The sequence below is a fragment of the Peromyscus maniculatus genome, chromosome 20 (genome assembly GCF_049852395.1).
Source record: "Peromyscus maniculatus bairdii isolate BWxNUB_F1_BW_parent chromosome 20, HU_Pman_BW_mat_3.1, whole genome shotgun sequence".
NCBI classification, from domain to species: domain Eukaryota; kingdom Metazoa; phylum Chordata; class Mammalia; order Rodentia; family Cricetidae; genus Peromyscus; species Peromyscus maniculatus.
In genome coordinates this window covers 45,535,262-45,562,979 of record NC_134871.1, presented here as the reverse complement: position 1 = coordinate 45,562,979, position 27,718 = coordinate 45,535,262, and the positions used below count along the sequence as shown (strand labels likewise).

At 53.5% G+C, this 27,718-nt stretch overlaps 2 protein-coding genes and 1 long non-coding RNA gene across 10 annotated transcripts in view; 1 reads left to right on the top strand and 2 right to left on the bottom strand.

Moving 5' to 3' along the window:
- Positions 1 to 23,951, top strand: part of Oplah (5-oxoprolinase, ATP-hydrolysing) — a 29,748-nt gene extending 5,797 nt beyond the window's left edge. For 2 of the 7 annotated variants that reach the window (XM_042264901.2, XM_016007708.3), the window contains exons 2-27: positions 14,812 to 15,035; positions 15,116 to 15,307; positions 15,769 to 15,868; positions 15,956 to 16,079; positions 16,202 to 16,397; positions 16,480 to 16,645; positions 16,743 to 16,881; positions 16,962 to 17,029; positions 17,166 to 17,431; positions 17,573 to 17,685; positions 17,773 to 17,943; positions 18,127 to 18,264; positions 18,351 to 18,489; positions 18,609 to 18,721; positions 18,889 to 19,040; positions 19,695 to 19,855; positions 19,948 to 20,049; positions 20,127 to 20,301; positions 21,953 to 22,137; positions 22,243 to 22,389; positions 22,482 to 22,616; positions 22,777 to 22,926; positions 23,021 to 23,178; positions 23,262 to 23,422; positions 23,509 to 23,606; positions 23,768 to 23,951. In XM_042264901.2, the coding sequence (XP_042120835.2) occupies positions 14,812 to 15,035; positions 15,116 to 15,307; positions 15,769 to 15,868; positions 15,956 to 16,079; positions 16,202 to 16,397; positions 16,480 to 16,645; positions 16,743 to 16,881; positions 16,962 to 17,029; positions 17,166 to 17,431; positions 17,573 to 17,685; positions 17,773 to 17,943; positions 18,127 to 18,264; positions 18,351 to 18,489; positions 18,609 to 18,721; positions 18,889 to 19,040; positions 19,695 to 19,855; positions 19,948 to 20,049; positions 20,127 to 20,301; positions 21,953 to 22,137; positions 22,243 to 22,389; positions 22,482 to 22,616; positions 22,777 to 22,926; positions 23,021 to 23,178; positions 23,262 to 23,422; positions 23,509 to 23,606; positions 23,768 to 23,914 (3,920 nt within the window). In that variant the 3' untranslated portion in view covers positions 23,915 to 23,951. Of the gene's footprint in view, positions 1 to 10,962; positions 11,269 to 13,848; positions 13,947 to 14,077; positions 14,454 to 14,811; positions 15,036 to 15,115; positions 15,308 to 15,768; positions 15,869 to 15,955; positions 16,080 to 16,201; positions 16,398 to 16,479; positions 16,646 to 16,742; positions 16,882 to 16,961; positions 17,030 to 17,165; positions 17,432 to 17,572; positions 17,686 to 17,772; positions 17,944 to 18,126; positions 18,265 to 18,350; positions 18,490 to 18,608; positions 18,722 to 18,888; positions 19,041 to 19,694; positions 19,856 to 19,947; positions 20,050 to 20,126; positions 20,302 to 21,952; positions 22,138 to 22,242; positions 22,390 to 22,481; positions 22,617 to 22,776; positions 22,927 to 23,020; positions 23,179 to 23,261; positions 23,423 to 23,508; positions 23,607 to 23,767 lie in introns of those variants that run through there. The other 5 variants (XM_042264900.2, XM_042264902.2, XM_042264903.2 and 2 more) reach the window with 5 other exon arrangements.
- On the bottom strand, positions 9,970 to 10,914 carry LOC102913117 (uncharacterized). The gene is made up of 2 exons (XR_443039.4): positions 10,761 to 10,914; positions 9,970 to 10,249 (listed from the first exon to the last, which is right to left on the bottom strand). It is a non-coding gene; the product is annotated as an uncharacterized LOC102913117 (long non-coding RNA).
- Positions 23,626 to 26,904, bottom strand: LOC102912804 (sphingomyelin phosphodiesterase 5). 2 transcript variants are annotated; one of them, XM_006989330.4, is made up of 7 exons: positions 25,234 to 26,904; positions 25,066 to 25,138; positions 24,716 to 24,856; positions 24,556 to 24,645; positions 24,391 to 24,454; positions 24,178 to 24,307; positions 23,626 to 24,102 (listed from the first exon to the last, which is right to left on the bottom strand). In XM_006989330.4, exons 1-7 carry the CDS (start codon positions 26,101 to 26,103, stop codon positions 24,013 to 24,015), a joined length of 1,458 nt encoding a protein of 485 aa, XP_006989392.1. In that variant the 5' UTR covers positions 26,104 to 26,904; the 3' UTR covers positions 23,626 to 24,012. The 2 variants fall into 2 exon arrangements, with proteins under 2 accessions (XP_006989392.1, XP_042120845.1); XM_042264911.2 differs by having other exon boundaries at positions 24,716 to 24,853; positions 25,234 to 26,255.
- Between the last annotated feature and the right edge of the window lie 814 nt (positions 26,905 to 27,718).

The window sequence follows — 27,718 nt, the reverse complement described above, 5'->3', positions numbered from 1 at the left end:
GGACCCTAAAACTGACAGTTACGGGGCTGGAGAGATGGCTCAGAGTTTAAGAGCACTGACTGCTCTTCCAGAGTTCCTGAGTTCAATTCCCAGCAACCACATGGTGGCTCACAACCATCCGTAATCAGATCTGGTGCCCTCTTCTGGCCTGCAGTCATACATGCTGTATACATAATAAATAAATAAATCTTAAAAAAAAAAAAAAAAAAAAAAAAAAAACCTGACAGTTACAACGCCCCCATCACAATGGTTGTGTGATAGCTGAGCTCCAGTTAGTAGGAGTCAGCCTCTGCTGATGCAGCTTGGCTGAACTGTCTTCAGCCCTTGACCCTCAGCATCTAGATGAAGCTGCCCCTTTGTCCAGCAGCCCAGGTCTTCCCACCTGCTCTCCCTGTTGGGGTGGGGTTGTTTTTCTTTTTTCTTTTTTTGGAGCTGAGGATCGAATCCAGGGCCTTGCACTTGCTAGGCAAGCACTCTACCACCGAGCTAAATCCCCAACCCTGTTTTTCTTGTGTACTGTTGGTCTTTACCACAGGTGGTTATACTGAATGGCCTCAGGCAATCCAAAGGCCCTCTACCCCACCGGGTGGTGCCAGCCTCAACAACTTTGAATGCCAGAATGATGCTGGTCTTTAGCCTAAAGAGTCCAAAAGGAGGTTGGTGGCCGCTGCTCCTTCCAGCTCCCTAGAGTCTTCACCACGTCTCCCAGTGAAAGTGTCTCCACCCCTTGGGAACAGGGACCTCAACTTGGCATCATCAAGTTCGGGGTCTGAGGCTACCTGCCCCCCCCCCCAAAAACACACACACTCTGGCTCCTCTGACCCCATACTCTAGCTGTAGGACATGCACATGGATAGATCTGGGATTCAGGGGCCTGATGGGTTTTTTTGTTGCCGTAATCTAATGCCTGATAAAAAGCAGATTTGGGAGGAGGCTTTACTTTGATTCAGTTTGAGAGGATGATGTCCTGATGTCCGCCATGGCAGGAAGGCACAGACAGCAGAGTCCATGTGGCAGGAGCACATGGCTCGAAGAGCGGAGGAACGAAACTGTCGGTACTCCTCTGGCTTCCTCCTTTCCTCTCTTTCGGTGTGGGGCCCCAGCCCCTAGGAGTACCCATTTCAGGGTGAATCTTCCTTCTGTAATCCTCTGTGGCAATGCTCATCAGAAACACTCCTGAAAGTGTGCCTCGCTGATGACTTTGATTTTTTTTTTAAAAGGATTCTTATTTGTTTAATCTGTCGTGTGTGTGTGTGTGTGTGTGTGTGTGTGTGTGTGTGTGTGTGTGTATGCCCTAGTGTCTGAGAGTGCCCCAAAAGGCCAGAAGAGGGTATTGGATCTCCTGGAACTCCAGTTACAGGCAGTAGTGACCACCAAACATGGGTTGCTGGGAACTGAACTCTGGTTGTCTACAAGAGCAGCAAGTACTTTTTAAATATCATCTTTCTAGCCCCGAATCTAGGATTTTCTTAATCCAATCAAGTTGGCAATCAAAATTAACCATCATGGGGCCTAACACTTATACAAATTCGAGGGCTGCATTAGAGATGCAGTTTGCTGGAAGGTCTCAGAACTCAGGATATCTGAGGGGACTTAGATTGAAATCACAGCCAGCTAAAGGAAGAAGGTCATGAGGGTGAAGTTTAAAAGAAGCCAGGTGCGAGCTTTCAGAGTCCTCTTGGATTCATGCTCACACAATGTCCCCCAACAAGTCGGGACAATGTGTGGAGATGCTTTCTGACTGGGAGCCCGCAGAGACTCAGCTCTGGGATTTTAGTGCACAGCTGCACAGGCTTGCTCTGCTGGCCAGGCACCCAAATTCCCGACTCCCAGAAAGAAAGCTGCTGTTCAGCATGAGCTGGGTTTGTTTGTACAAACAGTTGAGTCATAGCAAGCCACTCTTAGCAGGAAATGGTGGGCATCTCACCAAAACTGCATGCCCAGACACCAGCAACCTTGCATTCTGAAGAGTATTCTCAGGCCTGCTGTGTGGATTCTTTTTTTTTTTTTTTTTTTTTTTTTTTTTTTTTTTTTTTTTTTTTTTTTTTAACCAGACCCTTAAGAAGAGATCCTGAATTAAGCAAATAAAATGAGAAAATAGTCCAATATGCAGTAAAAAATTCAAGGTTGACAAATACCATATTGTGAAATAAAAATAATGTTATCTGACTGCTTAATGTAATTAACTGTACCACAGTCCCCTACCCTTTTTACATGTATGCACTGACAGCTTCTGAAGACATTTTTTTTTTTTGAGACAGGGTTTCTCTGTGTAGCCCTGGCTATCCTGGAACTCACTCTGTAGACCAGGCTAACCTGGAACTCACAAAGATCAGCCTACCTCTACCTCCCAAGTGCTGAGATTAAAGGCTTCACCACCACCACCTGGTGACAATTCTTTTATGATATTACCTTCTACATATAGAAAATAGCTTAATTTTTCTTCTAAAACATTTGATCATTATCGGTTGGTGTTTTGAGACAGGGTCTCATGTGGCTCATGGTGGCCTCAAACTTGCTGTATACCTGAGGTGACCTTAATATTTTTTCCTTTCCTTTTTGATGTAGTTTCATACACTTATACAATGAATTATGCCCATACATCCCCAATATCCCATTACTTCCCTACACTCTTGCTAATGCCCTTCCTCCCAGCCTGAGACTGCTCTCCTACAAAGATCCCCTACTGAGATTAGCTCACCTGCCTCTTCATTCTGCATTTCTGGGCTGCTGGCTCACCTCCATCGGAGTGCATGTCCCACCCGATCCCAGCTTTTCTGTATGTACACCTGCAGTTTCTTCATTTCCTGTCAACTCCAGTCTGGCCAACCCAAAAGCTGTGCAGGTTGTGGCAATACATACACTAAATAATTGCTTTAAAATACAATTTTCTTTTTTATAAATTAATATTTCAAGAGCAGCAAGTGCTCTTAACCCTGAGCCAGCCTCATGCCATGGCCATCTCAAAAAATTTTGGAGCTAGGTACAATGGCACACACCTGTAATCTCAGTGCTTGTAATCAGAATTTCAAGGTAGGACATTAGTATTACCCCACAGTAGGCGGTCTCTGTAGGGGAGCAGTCTGAGGCTGCAGGCATCCAGGAGGAAGAAATTTCAGATTATACTTTCTGCATGTACTGCCAGTGTCCGCATGTGGTCCAGGGGAAGGCCTTGCCATTCCCAGGGGTCTGAAGCATTGGGGTCGTTAACATGGCTGTGTTTGTGTCAACGATACACATTCGCTCTGACTTCATTTCCCACAACATAATTTTATAATTCATGATTTTTAAAAAGATTTGTTATGGCTGGGCGGTGGTGGCACACACCTTTAATCCCAGCACTTGGGAAGCAGAAGAATGGATGAAAAAAATGTGGTACATATACACAATGGAGTACTACTCAGCAGAGAAAAACAATGAAAGCATGAAATTTGCAGGCAAATGGATGGAACTAGAAAAAATCATCCTGAGTGAGGTAACCCAAACCCAGAAAGACAGTTATGGTATGTACTCACTCATTGGTGGATTCTAGATATAAAATGAACAATCAGACCACAACCCATAGAACCATAGAGGCTATATATATAGCATGGAGGTCCCTAGGACGACTGTGGCATATAATAAATTTCAGTTTTACTCAATTATTGAAAAAAAATAGCCAAATGAATAGAAACACATGAACTATGAACCAAAGACTGAGGGGCTCCCAGCTGGATCAGGCCCTCTGAATAGGTGAGACAGTTGATTGGCTTGATCAGTTTGGGAGACATCTAGGCAGTGGGACCAAGTCCTGTGCTCATTCCATGAGTTGGCTGTTTGAAACCAGGAACTTATGCAGGGACACTTGGCTCAGTCTGGGAGGAAGGGACTGGACCTCCCTGGACTGAGTCTACCAAGTCGATCACAGTCCTCGGGGGAGGACTTGTCCTGGAGGAGGTGGGAATGGAGGGTGGGCTGGGGGTAAGGGGAGGGGGTGGGAGGGGGGAGAATAGGGGAACCCATGGCTGATATGTAGAACTGAATGGTATTGTAAAATAAAAAATATATATCACAAAAAAAAAAATAAATAAATTGCCAGTATTGTTAAAAAAAAAAAAAAGATTTGTTATGGCTGGGCGGTGGTGGCACACACCTTTAATCCCAGCACTTGGGAAGCAGAGAATGGCAAATCTCTAGACCAGTCTGATCTAAACAGCCAGAGCTGTTTGTTACACAGAGAAACCCTGTCTTGAGCCCCAGTCCTCTCAGAACTCCAGCTCTCACATTCTTTCTACACCATCTCTGCAATGTTCTCTGCACCTTGGTGTCGTGGCAGGACCGGGGGGGGGGGGGGGGGGGGGGGCGCGGGTTTGATACAGATGTTTCTCATTTAGGGTGAGGTACTCCTGGTCACTCATTCTCAGCACTTCGACCAGAGTTTGTTGCTCTGTCTCTGTCTCTGTCTCTGTCTCTGTCTCTGTCTCTGTCTCTCTCTCTCTCTCTCTCTCTCTCACCATGCGGGTCCTGGGGATTGAAGTCAGGTTGTCGGGCTTGGTAGCAAGCACCTTTATATACTGAGCCATCTTGCTGACACCTTATTACCAGCTTTTAAACAGGCATTTTTCTTAGTTGGGCAGTGGTGGCACATGCCTTTAATCCCAGCACTTTAATCCCAGGCATGCAGAGGTAGGTGGATCTCTGTGAGTTCAAGGCCAGCCTGGTCTACAGAGTGAGTTCCTCACAGCCAAGCTACACAGTGCACCAAAACAAAAACCACAGATATTTCTCTTTTTCTTTCTTTCTTTTTCTTTTCTTTTCTTTGAGACAGGGTCTCCTTATGTAGCTTTGGCTGGCCCGAAGCTGAAACCCGGATGGCCTCAAATTCAAAGAGATCAACCAACTTGCCTCAGCCCCCAGAGCACTGAGATTTAAGGTGTGCACCACTCCTGGATTTAAACAGATATTACTTAAATGGCTAATGTCAGGTCCAAAAGGAAACCCCATTTCCCCAATTCTGGCAGTTAGAAAAAAGCCCGAATTCCTCAGGCATTTGTCAAGCTGAGTCTCCTCTATCCAAAAGAGTCATTTCCCTTATCACTGGAAGAAGGGACAAATGGCTATCTGGGCTGCCTGTTAGTACCAAAGCACCTGCTGGCCTCCAGGATCCCATAGTATCACAAGTACCTGTTACACATTTCAGAGTCCATGCTAATGTCCCAGCTCTTCTCATCTCCTCCCCTACCCTAAACTCCCCAGCTCACAGGCTTCTCCCCCCCCCCTTCTTATAACCCTGCAGTTTCAGCTCTGTTCCTTCTTTTGCCTGCCATCTTTTTGTCTTCCTATCTCCCTCCTTCCCATCTTTGTGCTCTCCTGAGACTCTCTATTCTCTCTCTCTCTCTCTCTCTCTCTCTCTCTCTCTCTCTCTCCCTCTCTCCCTCTCTCTCTCTGCCTCTGCTTCTGTCATGGCCAGGTCCAGTCTGCTGGCCATGTTCAGTCTACTGTTTTCTTTCCCCTTGGCTGGGCGATGGTGACGCATGTTTTTAATCTCAGGACTCAGGAGGCAGAGGCAGGCAGATCTCTGTGAGTTCAAGGCCAGCCTGATCTACAGAACTAGTTCCGGGACAGCCAGGGCTACACAAAGAAACCCTGTCTCAAAAAACAAAAACAAACAAAAACTTTCCCCTTAACCATACCCTGGAGTGGTTATATAATCAATTTATACAGTTAATGTGTATATTAATATGAAGAAGTGAGGATGTAACCCAAAGTTTAAAGCAAAGGAGACAGATTGTAAAATGAAGACAGAGATGTCAAGCTTTTTCTTGTTTTAAGTTTCCCATTGGGTATCTGCAGGGCTAAGTGAAGAATCCGTGCTTTTTAGCAAATTACGAACAAACATGGGGTAAAGACTCTGAGACTTTGTGACAAATTCAATGTATTTGGGGGCTCACAGCTGTCACTGGTATTCTGGTTACTCGGGAGTGGGTACAGCTTTGGGTCCTAGATACTCATGTACATGTGTGTCTACGCAGAATGACTCAGAAATCTCTTCTATAGAAAACTAGAGCTGTTTCTCACAGCATTCTCAGCTTTAGGGTTGGTGGACTCAAAGGCAAGTCTCCTGGTAACATTCCAAGAGCTTTACATAACCATCAATAGGATGTTAGATCAGATACAGAGATTGATAATAACCCTCTATGTAAGGTCTGAGATAGCCCAAGGTCATTTTGGCTCTCCATCGGCTGCATTCACCTCCCCACACTCATGATGTTCTAATCAGCCAAAAATGTCTCTTCTACGGCTGTGGCTTCTTCAGAGAATGTGCAGATGTGGCCATCAGCAGGGGCTTTTCTCAAGTCTCTGAACCTGATTTTGTTCCATTTCTAGCTGGCTTGCCACTTCTCCGCTGATGGCCTTTCCCCGAGCTTGTCGTTGTCTTTGGGCCCAAGTTCCTCTAATCTTACGTAACTTCCAAATAAAGCCGGGGTTCAGCAGCCTGAGTAGGGGTGGGTCCTCCCATCCCCCGCTTTGTCCCAGGTGGGTCTGCGAGGCACTGGGAACAAGATTCCTTTTTCCAGAGGGAGATCCCCGTTCCTACTGCGTAAGAGGTTGTAAGGATGGTAGGCCTCATCAACTCAGCTCCTCTCTCCCAGAGCGAAACTTCTTCGCTACCCCTGGGAGCAGGGGAAGAGCTCCTGAATGCTTTCATGATTCAGACCGAGGGCCAGCTCTCAGCAGATCTTAAGTAAACGCCTTTTGCTTTGTTGTCTGGTCTTGGCCATAAGGAGTGAAAGGGTTGCCCAAGCATGTTGGGGGACCTGCTCCTGCCAGAGCTCTCAAGGTCAAGGCCTGGAGCATGCCTACATTTGTTTGCTCACATTCTCTAGTCCTAGAGTCTAGTTCAGAGTCCAGCAAGCAAAAACTGGCCTCCACGGCTGCGGGGCAGGAAGCACATTGGAAGGAGGAGCCATGTTGGCGGCCATCCATGTCACAGAAGCCAAGGCAAGGCTACCTTCTGCTCTCCCTTGGCAAGTTGGGAGGAGTTGGTTCTGCCAGCAGTGAGGACCCAGGGAGGTTCAGAGGTACAAAATTCAAATGAACCCACCCAAAATTCCCCAACTAGTTTCAATGCATGGACTCTGCCATACAAAAATGAACATGTCAGCTAAGCATTTCAGACAAACCTATAAATCTAGCGCTGGGAGATAGAGATCGGAGGATCGCTTGAGCCCAGCATTAAGTCTCAAACCTTGCAACAAATGGCTGAGGTGCCTATTTGACTTATCAAAGGGAACCTGGCCACCAGGTTCTCCCAGCATCCCTCAGTCCCTACCTGTTACAGAGTATGGCTGGCATACCCCACCCTCTACCCTGAACTCTCCAGCCCAGGGGGTGGGCTGCCCTTCCCCCAGAGGCTCTTCCCTATATAATCCAGACATCTTGGTTACCTGCTTCTTTTTGGACCTTTGGCCTCCTGCCTGCAGCACCTGGTTCTCCTCTCTCCCCTCTCCCTTCCCCTCCCCCTCTCCCACATGGCCCAGCTAAGTCGGGGTCATGTCCACTCTGCACTCTCCCAGATGTCCCTGCCTCTGACTATGCTCTCCCACACATCTACAATAAACCTCCTCCTCCTCCACCATACCTAGGAGCAGTCACGTCCTTATGCTTTTTTGATAGATTTTGTTGTTGTTGTTTTTCCTGGCATCAAGTGTGGTCCTTTTGTCTTCTGGCCTGTGTGTTTCTGCTGAGAAGTTGGTTGTTCTTTTATGGGTCTGTTGTATCTCAAGGCTTCTTTGGATTGGACTTTAAAACAATATTTACTTTTTGAGACCCAGTCTCATTGTTAGAAATAAGTTCGAAGTCACAAAGAAGAGGCCACCATTCCAACTAAGGTGTCTGGACAAGGCCAATTTTATTCTTGATCAAGAAGGCGTGCCCTAGCTGGGCGGTGGGGGCAGAGGCAGGTGGATCTCTGAGTTAGAGGTTAGCCTGGTCTACAGAGTGAGTTTCAGAACAGCAAGGACTATACAGAGAAAACCTGTCCAGAGGAGGAGGGGAAAAAAAAAAAGCAAACACATAGAGAGAAAGGAAGGAAGGACAAAGTCAGAGGAGTCGCTGCTCCAGGCCATCAATTCCTAAAACAGAGCTGTGGGCTTTTGAGTGAACAAGGGTGTTACCGGGGAAGATGAAAACTTTTCCAAGTTTAACTTGGTGTGTTCCGGGAGTTCACCAGAGATGGCCACTCGCACGGTATATAGCCAATTGAAAGTCTTTATTGCAGCAGGCTGGGACCATACCCAAGTGTTTGGGGCTTAGGGGGTCCGGACTGTCCAGAACATGGGGGATTTTAGGGCAGAGACTTCATTCAGTCATTTTGCTGGGCAGGTGGTGCTTAACAGAATCCAGGGTAGAGGACAGCCAGGGGAGGGGGGTTGCCACCCACGGGCACTTTTAACAAAGGTGAAGTTAGCTGGGACATCCTGACCTTTGGAGTGCAAATGGAAGAACCTCTGCACTGTCTGGCCTGGTCACAGGTAGAGAAGACAGAAATCCTAATTCCTTGTCCTAAACAACAGCTTAATAGCATTGATAGCAAAGATTTATATGTGATATTTCTTACATCACAGAGCCCAAGGTTAGCCTTGAACTCCCCATGTAGCTAAGAAAGGACCATGAACTGATATCCTGCCTCCATGTGCTAGGATTTAAGTGCTGGGCCGATGCGTTCTAGGTAAGTGCTCTACTAACTGAGCTATGCTCTCAGCCTTGCTTTTCAATATTAATAAGATTTTAATTACCTCTCTCTGGGGTGGGGGTGGGGTGAATAAAAAAAGATATAAAAAGCATAAGGACATGACCTCTCCTAGGTATGGTGGAGGAGGAGGAGGTTTATTGTAGATGTGTGGGAGAGCCTACTCAGAGGCAGGGATATCTGGGAGAGTGCAGAGTGGACATGACCCCGACTTAGCTGGGCCATGTGGGAGAGGGGGAAGGGAAGGGAGAGGGGAGAGAGGAGAACCAGGTGCTGCAGGCAGGAGGCCAAAGGTCCAAAAAGAAGCAGGTAACCAAGATGTCTGGATGATATAGGGAAGAGCCTCTGGGGGAAGGGAAGCCCACCCCCTGGGCTGGAGAGTTCAGGGTAGAGGGTGGGGTATGCCAGCCATACTCTGTAACAGGTAGGGACTGAGGGATGCTGGGAGAACCTGGTGGCCAGCTCCCCTTAGGTAAGTCAAATAGGCACCTCAGCCATTTGTCTCAGGTTTGAAACTTGCATGCCATAGTTAGCATGTGGGGGTCAGAGAACATCTTTCAACTTTTGGAAGTTGGTTCTCTCTTCCACCAGGTGGGGCCTAGAGTTTGAACACAGGGAGTCGGGCTTGAGAGTAAGCACCTTTACTACCTGAACCATCTTGTCAGCCCCTTCAGTGTCTTGACCCTGGTGAGTCAGCGTCTAAAGGCCACCCTAGCAAGGGGACATTTCTTTCTTTTCTTCTTTCTTTCTTTCTTTTTTTTTCTGAGCTGAGGATCGAACCCAGGGCCTTAGCGCTCTACCACTGAGCTAAATCCTCAACCCCTTTTTTTCGTTTTTCGAGACAGGGTTTTTCTGTGTAACAGCTCTAACTGTCCTGGAACTCACTTAGTAGACCAGGCTAGCCTTGAACTCAGAGATTCACCTGCCTCTGCCTCTGGTGAGATTAAAGGTGTGTGCCACCACCGCCTGGTGAGCATTTCTTTTTCATGGACTCTCTTTCGACCCTGAGTCTCTGCTCGGAAGAGAACTGTTCCTAGAAGGGCCCATGGGATGACATTTGACATACCTGAGATAATTTGCCTTTTTCCCTCTGATGTGCCAATAACATAAGCTAACCATCGTGAGACTCAAGGCCATCCTATGCGCATGTATGAAAACAGTGGTAGGGTCTAGAGCAGGAACTTGACCAGGGCCTTCCTGACATTCTACCCATCCCAGTTCACCTCCTATGTTCAGAATGTCTATCTGGGCGTTTAATTTTACTGGGCCTGCCATTCATATGGGCTGAAATCTCTGTTCTGTCGGAAACATCCTGTGTTTCCTGGGATTAAGGTTGTTTCCTTGTAGAATTATTTAAATTGTCAGTGCTTGGGACTAGAGAGATGGCTCAGTGGTATCCAGTCTCCCGCAGCATAGCTCCAGGTGGTTCTTCCCCGTCCTCTACTTCATCGCCACAAACGCAGGACTCTTGCCAGAGTTTCCTGGGCTGTGGAAAGGACATGGAAATCCATGGAGAACCTGTAAATGAATAAGTGAAAGCTGCACTCACTAAGCAAGCAAAAAGGAAACGATATGAAGCAAATAACAGTAATGAAGAAACGGTTATGGAATCAAAGGGACCGCACAGAATTGTGCTTTGACAAGACAGACTGGATGGAAGAAAGTCCTTTCTAAAAGTCCAGTGTAAAACGCAAATCCATTGTCATTGTGGGTGAGACCACTGCTGCTTGGTTCAGTTCCTGGCCCTCAGCCCTTTCCACGCACCCATTGAGTTCCTCAGTCTATTAAGACTGTGCCTGCCCTGGTCACTGCTGTCCAGTTCCATCTAACATGAGGCCAGACACAAACCCTTTCAGGGTAGCTCCAACGCCCCTCCTCCCCGACCTCCTTGGATGCTGCACTACCACCGGACTCAGATATCACACCCATGTGCCCGGATCCATAATCTTCCATGGAGACCAAGGTGCTATAGTCAGTGGCCAGTGGCAGGTGGATGGTAGAGATGCCCAAATTATCCCCTGTGACACACCTAAGCTGGAGTGGGACAGAGAAACTTCTATCTTCCAGGAAGAGCTTAATAAAGAAATCCAAAGGCCCGTGGCAGTGTCTGGGCCTCTCTGGTGGTCCAAGCTTCACAGCCAGAAATCAGAAATCAGTTGAAACCTGCTGCAGACAGGAAGACTGGGCCGTGGCAGTCTTGGAATGCAGAGGTGGGGGTCAGATGCTGACCTCACAATGACAGAGTCTCCTTTTCCTGGCCAGCCCACTGACTACTGGGCAGCTGCTGTGCCCACTCCTGGGCATGTCCCTTCTCAGCAGCTATGAGGGCCTGCGACAGGAGATCCAGCGGCTGGCACAGGAGAACGAAGAGCTACGGCGGCTGGTGCAGCTCATCCAGGAGAACCAAGAGCTGAAGCTGGTCCTTAGGAGCAGGGGTAGCAGCCTGGGCTTCTGTAGCTCCGGCTTCCTGGCAGAAGTGACTGCCAATCCCCGGTTGCCCAGGCGTAAGACAATCAAATTCAAGGATGCTGAGAGAGGTGAGCCAAAGGCATCTTTTGGAATTTTCTCATCCAGTGTGTGCCCAAATGGGGAGAAGTCATGCAAAAGCCTGGCCCCATGGAGTGTGGCCGGAAGTTCCCTGTTGGCTGCCGGTGGTAGGTAGAGTGAGATGGAGCCAGTCCAGGGAAGAGGGTGGAATGGATTCACCCTGCAGGTGAGAGGAGATGACACCTCTCAGAAAGTGACATCGAGTAGAGCTGGAATGATGTACCAGTCACGAGGTTGGGGGACTCTTGTATAATATTAGAGGAACCAGCCTCAATATTATACATCCCAGGGGCTCAGGAGAGAGAACTACTAACGGCGAGGACTATTTTCAGGAAATAGAATCTCAGCACACCAAGCTCTATAGTCTACTTGCTTTAATTCCTCTGGCATAACATCCTTTATACACAGCTTCAGTTCTGTTCTCATGTCTAGCTCCTTCCTTGCCTGATTTCTCTCTATATTTATCTACGGTCCCCTCTAGGTTCTATCTTAATTCCTTCTAGGTTGTCATCTATCTAGTTCTTTCCCCTATCAGCTCCTCTCCCATCTCCTTCTCTCTCATCTGGCTTTTCCTCATCTTGTTTTTCTCTATCTGGTTCTTCCTCATCTTCCATCTCGTTCCTCTAGTCCTCTCTTTTAACCCTTCAATCTAGTTCTTCCCCATCTCAGTTCATTCCTCTCAAGTTCTTACTCATCTAGTTCTTCCATTCCCTTTTCTCTTCTCCCCTTTATGCCCTGGAAGTCCCGGTATATAAAGGGAGGGTCTGAGCTAAATTGTGTAAAGCTATTGCTTAATGTCTACCTCTCCTAGGCGGTGTCTCCTTGTGGAATTTAAGTCAGGAGACTTGCAGGTGGGCTGTTATCATTGTTAGTCCTCGGAAGTTGGGCGCCCACTTGGGTGGTGTTTCCTGTAGTCCTTGAAAGTGGCTCAGGGAGATAATCTGATTCCAGAGGAAGCCTTTCCTGAGGCTGTTCTCCAAATACCTGGAATGTGTATGTCCAGAGAGTGATCAGCCTACACTGTTAGTCCTTCTTAGGGGAAAGTCAATTGGAAAAACTATGAAGGCACACATGATTTTCATAACAGAATACAGCTGATATATAACAAGCCAAGTAACACCAAAAACTCCTTGGAATTTGGCTTCCTCTGGAGGAATTCCCTGATCCCTCCAGGTAGTGACTTTGCCATAACCAGCTGAGTTCTTAGGATATAGTCCTGCTGCCAGCAGCAGAGGACAGCTTTCCAAGCTAAGGGAACCAACCATTAGTGCAAATGCCCTAAGGTGGCAGCCAGTCGGCTGAGGTTGATGCAGAGGAAAGAGGGTACCAGAAAGTTCTTGCAAGGCAGAGCTTGAGGGAAGGCTGTCTTCTGGTTCTGGGTGTGCTTTCTCTCTCTCTCTCTCTCTCTCTCTCTCTCTCTCTCTCTCTCTCTCTCTCTCACACACACACACACACACACACACACACACTTTTTCTATCCATATTAGGAATAGAACTCAGAACCTCTTGTACACTAAGCAAGCGTTCTACCACTGAGCTACCCCTCAGCCATCTTTATTTTTTGTTTTGAAATAAAAGTCAAACTAAGCCATGCTGGGATTCAGGCCTGCACCACAGGCCTTACGTACTCTGGATTTGTTTTGAAAGTTGAAGTAAAAGGACTTCTGGCAGATTGGGCATCCACAAAATGAGAAAGGGATGTGAGAGCAGGTTTTGAATGCCGGAGGGCACCAGGCAGTGCCTGAAGTGTGGAGTGAGGCCCGGAGCCTGCGATCCAAATACATAGTCAGTTCACTTATACCCTAGCCTCCTAGCACACAGCAGTTTGGGGGGCTTGGGTGTGTGCCCTAAGCCTGTCTGGTATCCCAGCCTAGCATGTTGATAAGGTCTGTGGGTTCAACTGATTTCCCACGGCCCTAGAAGCTAGCTGCTCCTCAGGGGTCACCTTTGTAGGGCAGCAGCATCACCACACATGGTTGATGGTTTCCACCTGCCCTGGAATCCAGAGCCTCTGCCCTGCCTGCAGAAGAGGCCCCGGGGCTGCCAGCCAGCCAGCACAATTGAGGTTCCCTTAAATCTGTCTTAGAAAGTATAGAGATGCTGGCCTAGTGAGAAGGATCTGCTTTCCTGGGGCTAAAACCCCACGAAAGAACAAAAAAAACAACCCTGGCCCTCCTTGCCTGAAAGCTCTGGTTGTCCTGGCCTCTGTCTGTGCACGTCTTCTCCTGAGAGTTAGGCCCACTTGAGGGCTGGCTAGACCCAGAGGAGAGGAGAGGTCGGGGAGAAGCCATCCTGTGGTCGTGGAGAGGGGAAACACCAGTTCCAGCTGCGCGTTGGTCTCACTACAGGAGAGACGTCAGATTGAGGTGTACTGAGCCATTTTTACCTGGGGCGTTGACTATGGGTTGTGTGCCTCTGGTGGCCCTTCACATGCTGAAATAAGAGGATTTTCCCGGAGGCAGGAGGGCCCTCCTAGATCCTCCTATCTCCCATTGTTCCTTGCCGGGTCCTTTCCACCCACCCCATCTCCTGCCTCGGGTCCTCCCACGCCGGGGAACAGTCTGAGTACTTCAGAAATATTGTTACTTTCGGGCGCAACCAGTTACATAGAGACCTGGAGGTGGGTGTTAAGGGAGCCCACGCGCGGCGAACCAGAACATGGAGAGAGGTACAGCAGCTCCCACAACCAAGGTGCCCTTGAGCCAAAGCGCTGAGTCCGCCCTCTCTGGCAGGGCCACTCAGCCACTAAATCCATGGATCGCTCCGGGCAAAGGAGGAGGCGCTCAGGCCCGGCCGGCACTTACGTAACCCTAGCCCGGAGGGCCCGGCCCGCCAGACTTGTGTGTGTGCGCTGGGGGTGGGGGTCCGGGTCTACAGGCCCCTCCCCGAGGTGGGGCAGGACCTGCGGGAAGCGCAGTGGGAGAACGCAAGGGAGACTCCGAGCCCAGCCGATTGCGCAGGTTGGGGTCCGTGCCGAAGTCCTTACCTACTCCGCGCTTGCCTTTCCTCCTTCCCTCTCTGGGCTCTGCTGCTCCTAATCTCCTGTCTCCCCGGCTTTAGCCTCGCCCCCATCGTTGTACCGGTTCTGTAGGGTTCCTGCGGTCCTAAGGCCTTGGCCCGAAGCTTGAGCAAAGCGGGAAGTGGAGCTATTTCTTACCTGCGTACTCCAACTCAGGTGCCTTTTCTTGCGGAAAGAACCCAGGCTCCGCCAGCATTAAAGGGCTCCAGGGTCCGGCGGCCCTTCTGTCCCTTCTCCAGGTCCTGGCTTCCGTTGGCACCAGGACTCTCAGACCTGTGCTCTGGGGACGCTGGGCTGGCAGATGGCCTTGCCTGGCTCTGACTTCACTCAGGCCACCCTGTGACCCGGTCCTGCAGCTCCTACCAGACCCAGAGCTATTCTTTGGTTCTTCCCCAGGGCACCTCCTAGAATTGGAATCCACCTCCTTCCCATCCCAGCCTCTGCTTAGAAACCAGGCCCCCTCAGGCATAACCCCAGTCTGCCTACCCCCCTAATGACAGGCTCTTCTGTCCAGTTCTCCCAGGGGTACCAGCTGAAGAGATACTGCTGGACTCCAGACCCACCACCATGGGCAGCCCAGAAGGGCGATTCCATTTTGCCATCGACCGCGGTGGCACCTTCACAGATGTCTTTGCCCAGTGCCCAGGAGGGCATGTGCGTGTCCTGAAGCTGCTCTCAGAGGATCCTGCCAACTATGCAGACGCGCCCACAGAGGGCATCCGCCGCATCCTGGAGCAGGTGGGCCAGGGCTCTCGAAGGTGGGGGGGGGTGAGGGAGACCCCCAGCCTGAGGTCTCACACTGACTGCGTGGTCCCCAGGAGGGAGGTGTGTCGCTGCCTCGGGACCGACCACTGGACACCAGTCGCATTGCCAGCATCCGCATGGGTACCACAGTGGCCACCAATGCACTGTTGGAACGACGTGGGGAGCGGGTGGCGCTGCTCGTGACGAGGGGATTCCGAGACCTGCTGCATATCGGCACCCAGGCCCGGCCGGATCTCTTTGACCTGGTGAGCTCTCCCATGCCAGCTGGGTGTTAGGTGAACTTGTGCATTCCTCTCCCTGTCTCGGCCAAGGCCTTGTGGGGATGGCTCTGGAGCAATGGTGGTTAAGTCCACTAGATGATAGGCATAAAGGAGACTGAGCCCTGCTAGTAGGACTCCGTGTCCCCAGACCTTCCAAGCAGGCGTGTGGTACTCTGCCAGTCCAAGCCGGCACTGGTCAGGGTGAAGGGTTGGAGATTTCACCTTTGGATTCCTGGGAACAGCTGCCCTCTGGGGGTGGGGTGGTTGGTTTCACCCCACTTAAGTGCCTGGGTGTAGAGAGAAGCCTCCTGGATGGGCCTTGCTGAGCCGTTTTGGCTGTCTCCTCACTTTCTGGGACACACCCCCTTGCCCGCACTGCCCCACCCACTCAGGACCCCACAGAACCCCCGGGCCTGGCTCTCTTCTGAACCCCCGCCTGCCCTCAGGCTGTGCCCATGCCAGAGGTTCTGTACGAGGAGGTGCTGGAGGTGGACGAGCGAGTGGTACTGTACCACGGAGAACCAGGAGCCGGGTCTCCTGTCAAAGGTGCGGATGGTGCTGACGGCCCCGTGGGAGGTTCTCGGGGTAGACAGAGCCTAGCACCTTTTGAATGGGGGCCGTGGGCTCTTGCAGGCCGTACGGGGGACCTGCTAGAGGTACAGCAGCCTGTGGATCTGGGAGCCCTGCGTGGGAAGCTGGAGGGGCTCTTATCTCGGGGTATCCGCAGTCTGGCGGTGGTGCTCATGCATTCGTACACGTGAGTGAGGGCTGCTTATTGGGGGGGGGGGGCGGTCATGGTGGTGGTGGGGGGCCCGGTCCAGGGGAAAGCTGGAAGGGTGTCGGGTGGGAAGCACAGAGCTCCCGGCGTTCTCGTTGTAGGTGGGCCCAGCATGAGCAGCAGGTGGGCGCCCTGGCCCGGGAGCTGGGCTTCACACACGTGTCCTTGTCCTCGGAAGCCATGCCCATGGTGCGCATTGTTCCCCGGGGGCACACGGCCTGCGCTGACGCCTACCTCACTCCCACCATCCAGCGCTATGTGCAGGGCTTCAGCCGCGGCTTCCAGGGCCAGCTAAAGGTGAGGGCCGGTTGACCACCCTGCCCCAGGCCCGAGCCCTTCGCTTGCCCGGCACATTGCTGTCCATTCTCTCCACTCACAGGATGTGCAAGTACTCTTCATGCGCTCTGATGGTGGCCTGGCACCCATGGAGGCCTTCAGTGGTTCCAGGGCTGTGCTTTCTGGCCCTGCCGGAGGTGTGGTTGGCTACTCAGCCACTACCTACCAGCTGGAAGGTGGCCAGCCCGTCATTGGCTTTGACATGGGAGGTAGGAAGGGAGTGTGTGAGGGAAGACCCAGCCGCCTAGCTGGATGAAGCTGGGGACGCAGGTCTCGGGGTGACTCTTGGCATCTCATCCCCATTAGGCACATCCACAGATGTGAGCCGCTATGCTGGAGAATTTGAGCATGTCTTTGAGGCTAGCACAGCTGGGGTTACCCTCCAGGCCCCCCAGCTGGACATCAACACGGTGGCCGCTGGTGGGGGTTCCCGCCTCTTCTTCAGGTCAGCGCCTCTCTCTCCAGTCGGGACCCCTCAGCTTTCTCCTCCTTCCCCCCTCTAATTCCAGTCCTTTATTCCCCAAGGTCCGGCCTCTTCGTGGTTGGGCCAGAGTCAGCAGGTGCTCACCCAGGTCCTGCCTGCTACCGCAAAGGTAAGAGCTAGCCTCTGCTCTGCCAGGCCTCTCCTCCTGGTGCTCCAGGCCTGTTCCACTCCTCGTCTCCATGCCTGCTGCCCACATCCGGTTTGCTCCTCTAGCCCCCAACCCGCACTCTGTGCTGCCTTCCCAGGGGGTCCTGTGACTGTGACAGATGCCAATCTGGTCCTGGGTCGCCTGCTGCCTGCCTCTTTCCCCTGCATTTTTGGACCAGGAGAAGACCAGCCGCTGTCCCCAGAGGCATCCCGAAAGGCTCTAGAGGCTGTGGCCACTGAGGTCAACAGCTTCTTGACCAATGGACCCTGCCCAGCTTCCCCGCTAAGTCTGGAGGAGGTGGCCATGGGGTTTGTGCGTGTTGCCAATGAAGCCATGTGCCGGCCTATCCGTGCTCTTACACAGGTATGCCCCGCCCCCATGTCCCACCACCCCCTGTCTGTCCTAGCCCTGCTCCCACACTCTCTCAGCCCAACAGAAATGGGATAGGGTGGGGGGCCTGTCCCAGGTAGGAAAGACTATTTATTGACCTTCCTGGATCACCAGGCACGAGGCCATGACCCCTCAGCCCACGTGCTGGCCTGCTTTGGAGGAGCTGGTGGGCAGCATGCTTGTGCCATAGCCCGGGCCCTGGGTATGGACACTGTGCATATTCACAGGTGGGTCTGCATAGGCGCGTGTGCCCTTAGCTGGGGGAGGTGACTCTGAAGAGTGTCCCCACACTTCTCTGTCACCCATGTCTGCAGGCACAGCGGGCTGCTGTCGGCACTGGGACTGGCCCTGGCAGATGTGGTCCATGAAGCCCAGGAGCCCTGTTCCCTGTCTTACACACCCGAAACCTTTGTGCAACTGGACCAGAGACTGAGCCGCCTGGAGGAGCAGTGTGTGGACGCCTTGCTGGCCCAGGGCTTCCCTAGGTAGAGTCATGGACCCCTGAACACAGGGCTGGCATTATCTCTACCACCCGCTTGGTGGTGTACCCCTGGATGTCTTACCAGATGTTCCTGGGTCTTCAGGACAATGGTCTCAGAGTGCCTGGGGAAAGCAGGGCGGGCATCCTCAGAAGGCACTGAGTGAGTAGCCCAACCTGCTTCCTGCAGGTCTCAGATCAGCACTGAGGGCTTCCTGCATCTTCGTTACCAAGGCACTGATTGTGCCCTGATGGTGTCTGCCCATCAGCATCCGGCCACAGCCCGCTCACCCCGGGCTGGCGACTTTGGAGCAGCCTTTGTTGAGAGGTATATGCGCCCTTCTGTGAGTCCAGCATGGGGCCTGCTGGTCCCGCTGCCTTGTTCTGATGGCTCCCTTGGATGGGTGGGTACAGGTACATGAGAGAGTTCGGCTTCATCATTCCTGAGCGGCCGGTGGTGGTAGACGATGTGCGAGTGAGGGGGACTGGCCGTAGTGGACTTCGGCTGGAGGACACCCGCAAAGCCCAGAGTGGACCCCCGCGGGTGGACAAGGTTGGAGGCTTTGCTGTGCTGGTCCACCTACATCCTCAGTGCTGACGGGGAGGCCTAGCCATGTTGAGGGCCTCAGGAAGGATGACCTAGGAGCCCAGCTCATTCCACACCCTCTGCAGGTGACCCAGTGCTACTTTGAGGGGGGTTATCAGGAGACCCCCGTGTACCTTTTAGGAGAGCTGGGCTATGGGCACCAGCTCCAGGGGCCCTGCCTTATCATCGACAACAACAGGTAAGCCTGGGATGGCTTAGCCTTGGAAGGGGGTGTTGCAGGACCCTCCACAGCAGAGCCCTTGGCTCAGGGCTGCCGGGGTTCCATCGCTGGGGTATCTCCTGGCATGGAGTAGTGACCTCCCTGGCCAGCCTTCTTGTAGCTCCTCTGTGTCCCCTGCCCCCCAGCACCATCCTGGTAGAACCAGGTTGCCAAGCAGAGGTGACTGAGACAGGGGACATCCGTATTTCTGTGGGAGCTGAGTCTCCCAGCATGGCGGGCACCAAACTGGACCCCATCCAGCTGTCCATCTTCTCACACCGCTTCATGAGCATTGCTGGTGAGTGGGCACCGCTGTCCTCCTTGTAGTGCATATGTGATAGGGTGGCATGCATGCATGATGTAGGACATGGGGGGGGGAGTGCATACCAGGCAAAAGTACAGACGAGAAGGGTAGCGTTGGCTCTTGTTACGTGTGGTAACCCGGCAAGTGTGTGCCAAGGGGAAGGGCAGGAGCCTCGCTGGGGTGGGGTGAGCAGTATGGCCTGGGCTCTGAAATCGTACTCCATGCTGCAAGAGCAGGCCTCGCACAGGGCAAGTACTTGCGTCTCATCAGAAGTCATGTGATCTTCAGCTGTCTAGGGATAGAAACTGGGCATCCACTGTGAGCTCATCTGTTCAGAGTCATGCGGGAGGCTCTCAGGAGCCCAGGGGTCTAAGCTTGGGGACCAGGTTCTTGATGCACCAGCCAGGGAGGAAAGCTGAAGAGAGACCCCAGGCAGGCTGGAAAGAACGCTCTTTTCATAAGCTAGCATACACCTGGCTACGGCCTCACTGCCTAAGGAGGTGTGCCGCCACCCTGGTCTTCCCCGGGGCACAGGAAAAGCTGCTAGGTTGGAGCACAGAAGGCCTTGACCCTGTGGGTCCTGTGCCTCTCTTTCCTGGGGCCTATACATGTGGGTGATGGGGCTACCTGGTTACTCTGTGCCCCCAGAGCAGATGGGCCGAATCCTACAGCGCACAGCCATCTCCACCAACATCAAGGAACGCCTTGACTTCTCCTGTGCCCTCTTTGGGCCTGATGGGGGCCTGGTCTCCAATGCGCCCCACATTCCTGTGCATCTGGGCGCCATGCAGGAGACTGTACAGTTCCAGGTGTGGTGACGGTGACATTTTTCCTTTCTGCCCCCTCCCTTTCCCATGACTTCACTTTCCTTTTCCACTCTGTCTGTGTCTTCTGATTTCAGATTCAGCACTTAGGTGCTGACCTGCATCCTGGTGACGTGCTGCTCAGCAACCATCCCAGTGCAGGGGGCAGCCATCTTCCGGACCTGACGGTTATCACCCCGGTGAGGAGTGCTACCTGGGCTACTATCAGAGGGACAGAGGTTTCCGGTGCCGCTGACAGTTACTGTTCACCCCCTAGGTGTTTTGGCCAGGCCAGACACGGCCCGTGTTCTACGTGGCGAGCCGGGGGCACCACGCAGACATTGGAGGCATCACGCCGGGCTCTATGCCTCCTCACTCTACCGCCCTGCAACAGGAGGGGGCCGTTTTTCTGTCCTTCAAACTGGTCCAGGGAGGCGTCTTCCAGGAAGAGGGTGAGCTGGAGAAGGGTCGCCGTGAGGATTCAGCAGGCAGGGATGCATGGCTGCTACCAGGAACCAGGCTGGGCAGGATCCCGGTCCACAGCTGATACATCCTGATATATCAGCTCAGGCCTGCCTTGAGGCTTGCCAGAGACAAGTGGTGACCTCTCGGGGCAGTTGGGAATCATCTCAGCTTTGCAGAAGTGCTGAGATGACTTATGTCTGGACCAAAGAGGGCCTCCTGGAAGATGCTTTTGGGGTGGGGAGTTGGCCAAGACACCCAAGGGGCAGAAGGGAGAGGTAGTTTCCAAGGTTGGCAACTGCTACAAGCTACACCGTGTACTGAGGCTACAGGGTTCCCTGTCTGGGTTTGGGTCCCAGTCACTGGGCAGTGGAGCAACTGGAGCTGTCCTGGTCTGCTTGCACACCCATCTGCAGAGTAACCCTGAGGGTGGGCAGAGTGGTCAGATGTGACAGCTGGAGTCACCCTCAAAGACGGTGGCGATCCAGGTGGTAGAGTGTGGAAGGAACTGTTTGCGAACTAAAGCGGTACCATGTGGAGATTGTAGGGTCCGGTTTGGGTAGCTACAGGTCGGAGGCTCCGCACTGAACAGCAGAGAACAGCTGCAGGCAAGATGGAGGCACTGGAAAAGACAGCCCTCTCCTGAGGTCACAGGGCTCTGAGAACTCAAAAAGCAATTCTTGGAGTTGAGGGGATAAGGGCATGGTAGAGGTGGGGGTAACAGAGCCACAGGCCGCTCCGGGTGCCACAGACACATAGGATAACTTTGATCTTTGGGAGCTGAGGTGGATCATGGAGACACAAGTATAAACACGTGGCTGAGGGTACAAGTGGCCGGTAGACCTCAGAGAAGTCCATGACCAAGACTGGAAAGAGAAGGGTTCCCCCTGGTGTGGTCGAGTCCCTGGAGTGCGAGGGGAACCTTGTCTAGATGTAGGGAACTGCGGGAAGAGGACAAGAATGACAGGTGCCTGACAGTCTTTATGTGTATGTGTTTGCCTGAGGGCGTGTATGTGCATCACATGTGTGCGGGTGTCCTTGGAGACCGGAAGAGAGCATATGATCCTTAGGAACTGGAGTTGCAGGCAGTTACGAGGCCCCTTGTGTGGGTGCTGAAAACGGACCCTAGATCCTCTCAAAGAGAATCATGGGTTCTTTAACTGCTGAGCATGTCTCTAGCCCTGTGGTGCCTTATGTTCTTGAAGTACAGGAGGCCAGTGGGAGTGGGCAGGACATAGGGCAGACAGGACAAGGTGCATGTGGGGTGTGTGTCAGGGAGGCTTTTTCCTGTCAAGTGTAGAGGGGAGCCTAGAAAAGGTAGACAGATGAGATGAGCTTGCTGAGGGAGGAACCCACCCTCTCCCAAGCCTCCTCCGGCTCCAGCAAAGCCATTGGCCCTGCTGCTTGCCAAAGGTGCTCCAGATGCTGGGCTGAAGAAGAGGGTTCAGCAGAAGGATGGAGCCTGTCCTTTGTCTTCAGAGTCCAGGAGTTCGCAACGGGGGAGGTGGGAGGTCAGGGAGGTCAATAGGGTTCTCCCAGGGCCCAGTGGGTGTGTGTGTGTTGTGGGTGTGGGACAGACAGGCACGGGCACCTGTTCCTGAGGACATGGAAGGTGACTCAGTTGTGACCCTGTCCATCCAGCGGTGACAGAGGCCCTGCGGGCCCCGGGCAAGATCTCTGGCTGTAGTGGAACCAGGAACCTGCATGACAACCTGTCGGATCTTCGTGCCCAGGTGGCAGCCAACCAGAAGGGCATCCAGCTGGTGGGAGAGCTGATCGGGCAGTATGGCTTGGATGTGGTGCAGGCCTATATGGGTCATATTCAGGTGGGCCTGGGAACAGGAGCATCCATGGGGCAGTGTTGTGGCTGCTCCAAGGTAGCTGGGCCACCCTGCAGGTGGCATGGCTGGGCTGAACCTTTTTCCTGCTAGGCAAACGCTGAACTAGCAGTTCGAGACATGCTTCGGGCTTTTGGAACCTCCCGGCAGGTCCGGGGCCTGCCCCTTGAGGTGTCTGCGGAGGATCACATGGATGACGGCTCTCCTATCCGCCTGCGCGTTCAGATCAACCTGAGTCAGGTTAGCGTGTGAGGCGGGTGGGGAGAGCGCCGACACCGGCCTCTGGGGTGACGCCGGTTGCCCACAGCCACACCTTTCCTCCTCGTGGGCAGGGCAGCGCAGTGTTCGACTTCAGCGGTTCTGGGTCCGAGGTGTTTGGCAATCTCAACGCCCCGCGGGCCATAACGCTGTCTGCCCTCATCTACTGCTTGCGCTGTCTCGTGGGCCGTGACATCCCACTTAACCAGGTTCGTAGGGGTGTGCTGTGAGGTCAGCACACGTCTGGGCTCACCCTGAGGTTCGCCTGAAGACAAAGGCAGCCTGATAAAACAGAGCCTAGGGTGGTGGAATTTTTATCTGAATCTAGGTGGTACCCAGCCCGAATGAATCGCTCTATTCATTCACCAGGGTTGCCTGGCTCCTGTGCGTGTAATAATTCCCAAGGCCTCCATCTTGGACCCATCCCCAGAGGCAGCCGTGGTGGGTGGCAACGTGCTCACATCTCAGAGAGTGGTGGACGTCATTCTGGGAGCTTTTGGGGCCTGTTCAGCCTCCCAGGTGTGATGGAGCAAAGGTCTTGGGGGTTGCTGGTAAACGGGGTGGTGGGGGTTGATGCCCACATTAACAAAATGCTGTCATCTGCTTCTGTCAGGGCTGCATGAACAACGTGACCCTGGGCAATGCCCGTATGGGGTACTACGAGACGGTGGCTGGGGGTGCGGGCGCAGGACCTGGCTGGCATGGGCGCAGTGGTGTGCACAGTCACATGACTAACACACGCATCACGGACCCGGAGATCCTGGAGAGCCGGTGAGCTGAGCACTCGCAGTGCTAGGCAGGTGATCTGGGTGGCGAGTCCGCGCTCATCTGCGCTGTGCCCTCCACCTGCACAGGTACCCAGTTATCCTGCGGCGCTTTGAGCTGAGGCCAGGCTCTGGGGGCCGAGGTCGCTTCCGGGGAGGTGATGGCGTCATCCGAGAGCTGGTCTTTCGGGAAGAGGCGCTGCTGTCCGTGCTTACCGAGCGCCGGGCGTTTCAGCCTTATGGCCTCCACGGTGGGTACCTCCCCACCCAGCCCTTCCCGGCCAACTCCTGCCCCTACCGCCCCTGACTCCCAGTTTCTTCTTTCCTCCTCCTGTAGGGGGAGAGCCTGGTGCTCGAGGTTTAAACCTCCTGATCAGAAAGGATGGACGCACGGTGAATTTGGGCGGGAAGACATCTGTGACCGTGTACCCTGGGGTAAGAGACGCAGCCTGTGTCGTGAACAAAGATGCAAAATTTTAATTTGGCTCCAAATTAAAATAGGGTGGCTGTCTAGTGGCCTCTGTGATCCCGAGTGGTTGCTTGTCTTACTGGGATAAGGCCACAGCTGTGTTGAACCTGCTCTTTCTTCTTCACAGGACGTGTTCTGCCTTCACACGCCTGGCGGTGGGGGCTACGGAGACCCGGAGGACCCAACGCCACCACCAGGCTCGCCCCCACTATTCCCAGCCTTCCCAGAGCGCGGCAGTGTCTATGAGTATCGCCGTGCCCAGGAAGCCGTGTGAGAGCCTCACAATAAAGATCCTCCGAGGTGCACGGTTATTGGGATCGGCTCCTCCTGGTGGTCCTTCTCGCCGGTCATCACTGTGTGCGCCAGCCTCAGTCAGGAGCACACAACTTGAAGCTTCAAGCCCACAGCTAAGTGGTCCGTGAGCCCAGCCAGCGCTGTACTGAAAGTCACCTGCTCCACCTCCTACGGGGCAGGAATCAGGTTGAGAGCTGCTTTCAGTCTGAGCAAGCCTAACTGCCCCCCAGCTCAGGCACTTACTGGACTCAGGCGACTGCCCGGTATTCCACGGTAGGTGATGTAGTCCAGGCGCCGGCCCTGCCAGGATTTACTGGAGTGACTTCTACATCCTGCCAGGTAGAGGCGGCGCCCTTTTTCCTCCTCCAGGGCCCTAGGAGAGGGACAGCGTCACTGAGGCTGGGGTAGATCCTCCCAGCTGGCCTGCTTAACAGTGCCCGGGCTCCTTGGACTTACCTCCGAAGCATCTCTGGGGAGCTGGCAGTGGCCTGGTGTAGCATGGAATTGCTCAGGATCGTCCCTGCGGAGCCAGGGGGGAGAGCGAGAGTGGAATCAGTGGGGGTCCTCGCTGATGGGGATCCCACAGACCTGCTCTCCCTGCCTCCACAGCAGCAGCAGTACCCAAGGCCCAGGGCTGCTCCTGGCGTGTGCCTAGCCGGCAGGGGTCCTGGAAGCAGCTGAAGAGTTTGTGTCCCTGCTCCTTTGCGTGATCTGTAGAGGAAAACCGCGTCTTAGCAGGCAGAGCTGGGTCTCTCTGCTCCACCCGCCCCCAGTTTCTCACCTCGTGAGCTGTTGTCAAAGTTTAGGTCTCCCAGGAGGACGCTGAAGGCTACAGCCTCACCACTGTGGCGGCTCTCAGCCTCAAACTCCTCCACCCATTCCAGCAGCAGCGTCATCTGTTTGCAGCGAATATGCCCGTCTTCTAAGAGGGAGCGTTGGGGTTGGCTTAGCCCAGAGTGGGGACCCAAGACCATACCCAGGTCTTGATCTGTAAACCCACCCAGGCATTGCTTGGGATGTCTGGGGCAGAAAACATTGGGACGTAGGGACAAAAGTGTTGGTGAGGTTAGGGACCTACTGCCCTCAAAGGTGAGAAGAGGGCATTCCAACCACCCCTCCTGCAGAGCTCACCAGCGGGTGCCTGCAAGTGTGTGCAATGAAGGTATCCCACGATTCGGCGCCCGTCCAGGATACCCAGTTGTGCCTGCAACACCACCCACAGTTCCAGCTCTTCTTGCTTGTTAGATCCACTGCTTACCCCCTCCCTGCTAGAGTGCATTGCATGCACCCTGTTAGTACCTGGGCAGAGAGTAGACCTTTAGAGGCCATGGCGTCCTCGCGACGAGCATCAGGAAAGCAACGGAAGGTGGCACGCAGCAGCGGGTAGCGCGAGGCTAGTAGAAGCCCACTGCCCAGTACCTTGAAGTACGGCCCGGGCAGTAAGCCAAATGTGCCCACATCATATAGCACTGGGCCCAGATTTGGCCCCAAGGCGCGCACAAGACGATGAGCTGCGCGGAGATCGAACACTTCCTGCAGGCACACGAAGTCCAAACCCGTGGGTATTGTGGCCCTCAGCACACCACCAGGCACCTCAGACAGCGGCTGGCTGCACCCGGTAGCCCCATACTGTGAGGTTCGAAGGCTACCTAGCAGTACGGCGCCAATGGCCTCCGCACGCCGCTGGCTGTGCGACAGGTTGCTGAAGCGTGCCAGCCCATCAGGGAGCAGGCACAGATTGGCAGTGAAAAAGACAAAGCAGCGCACGCGCTCCGCAGGCGGGTGCCAGGGCTGTGGCCACACCCAGCAGGCCGGAGGGGGCCGATAGCAGAAGGGGCGGCGGCAGACCTGGAGGGGCAGCCAGAGCACAAGGCCAAGCATCCCCAGGGGTAGGCCAACTACCATCAGCGATAGGAACGCCGCCCCACCTCCTGCCAGGACTTTGAGCCACCCCAAGCTGCTGGATCGGGCCATTGGTGCCCAGCAGCCCAGCAACTGGTCCAGAGACCAGTAGGCTGGGAAGAGCAGCAGGAGGCATAGGCGGTTGAGGGCTTGTAGCGCGGGGTGCGGGAAGGGTGAAGGCCTCAGGGCGTCGGGTGTCGGGGGCCAGTCGAGGGAGGGTTCATGGCGCACAGAACTCCTTCGCTGCGAAACGTCAGGGAGACTCATTCCTTCCCAGCGTGAGAGCTGTATCCTTTAGAGTCCGCACGAGCTGCAGGAGGTCAAGACCAGGTAGCACACACAACCTGTGCGTGCCGTGCCGCACAGTAAGGACCTGTGCCCCAGGAGCCTGAGTTCTGGACACTGGCCCCACCCACTCAGAACTTCGGTGGCGGTTGGGAAGGGAAAAAAAAAAAAAAAGAACCCGGGCTTCACAGCCCCGCCCACTGCACTCCTCTCGCTGTGGGTCCACTTAGGGCTTTGAGAGGAACTTAGGGCCCCGCCTTCTGCCTGCCTAGCCTTCCCCACCCCACCTCCAATAAGCCTTACAGTCTGGCTACACCGCAGGCAGGTGCTTGTACCTGGCGCCTGAGCGCAAATACCCAACACCAATGGCTCGCGAGGGTTGTGGCTGTGACTTGGGAGCGTCAAGTCGGGGGAGGGACCGTTAAGTCCTACACTTTAAGGAGGCTTGCCCGGACACATGAGCCAGGTAGAAGAAGGTTCCCCATTCTATGAGCTCTCTAACACTGACTTTAGTTGTTTTGTGTGTTACAGAAACAGGGTTTCTCTGTGTAGCCCTGGTTGTCCTGGAACTCATTCTGTAGACCAGGCTGGCCTCGAACTCAGAGATCCACCCACCCCTGCCTCCCAGGTGCTGAGACTAAAGGCCTGTGCCATCACTGCCCAGCTTAACTTTAGGCTCTTACATTCTCTTGGCTTTCAAGGACTTTTCTCTGCTTCCCTTGGAAGTCTGCCTCCCTAATTCCAGCTGTGAGCCAGCATCCACCCTGATGTCAACCCTAAGTGTCTCTTAAGTGGTCCATCAGGTTTGTCTTGGCTACCTGTATTCATCTAGGTTGCCAGGATAGTTGTGGAGACACTTTCGATGAGGCGACTGCTAATAAGCTATCTGGCTGGGTTCCCAAAGTCTCTCTGACGGGAGTGGTCAGGGCAGAAGGTGATAAGCCCTAATGGGGCCTGAGTATTCAACTGGAAGACTTCAACAACTCCACGCCTCTCTGTTCCTAGAGTTTTTATTGGTACGGATAAGATTCTTGTTTGAATTCAGACCCCAAGGCTCTTCTGTGTTTTGACTGGTAAGGAGTAGTTTTCTAAGACCCTGGTTCTTTTACCACCTCCCCCCCTCCTTTTTTGATGGCTTTTCAAGACAAGGTTTCTCTGTGTAGCCCTGGCTGTTCTGGAACTCACTCTGTAGACCAGGCTGGCCTCGAACTCACAGAGATCCGCCTGCCTCTGCCTCCCGAGTGCTGGGATTAAAGGTGTGCACCACCACCGCCCAGCTTCTTTTCCATCTTGTCCTAGCCTGGCACCTGTACCATCAGGCAAGCCGGAAGCTATTCTAGGCTTTTCCCCACTGTCCCTTTTATGAACCCACCCATTCTTGGTCTACACTCTCCCAGTCCTACCACAGCCTTTCCAATCTCAGGCTACACTTTGATTCCAGTACTCCAAATGAGTCCCTCATTCCTCCTTTCTCTACCCCATCCTGCTTCTCCAACCCATGTTCTTTATTCCCTGGCCAGCTCTGAACCCCCCATGCTTAGATAGGACCTATCATTTTCCCAGACCTGGGACATCTTTGCAAGGGGCTGTCATCTCC

What these genes read in the sequence shown, in the direction of transcription:
- LOC102912804 (XM_006989330.4), bottom strand. Translation starts at nt 26,103, where the DNA reads ATGAGTCTCCCTGACGTTTCGCAGCGAAGGAGTTCTGTGCGCCATGAA. An exon ending in CTTTGACAACAGCTCACGAG is followed by an intron (nt 24,646 to 24,715) that starts GTGAGAAACTGG and finishes TTTCCTCTACAG; the next exon opens with ATCACGCAAAGGAGCAGGGA. An exon ending in CGGGCAGTCGCCTGAGTCCA is followed by an intron (nt 24,103 to 24,177) that starts GTAAGTGCCTGA and finishes CCTGCCCCGTAG; the next exon opens with GAGGTGGAGCAGGTGACTTT.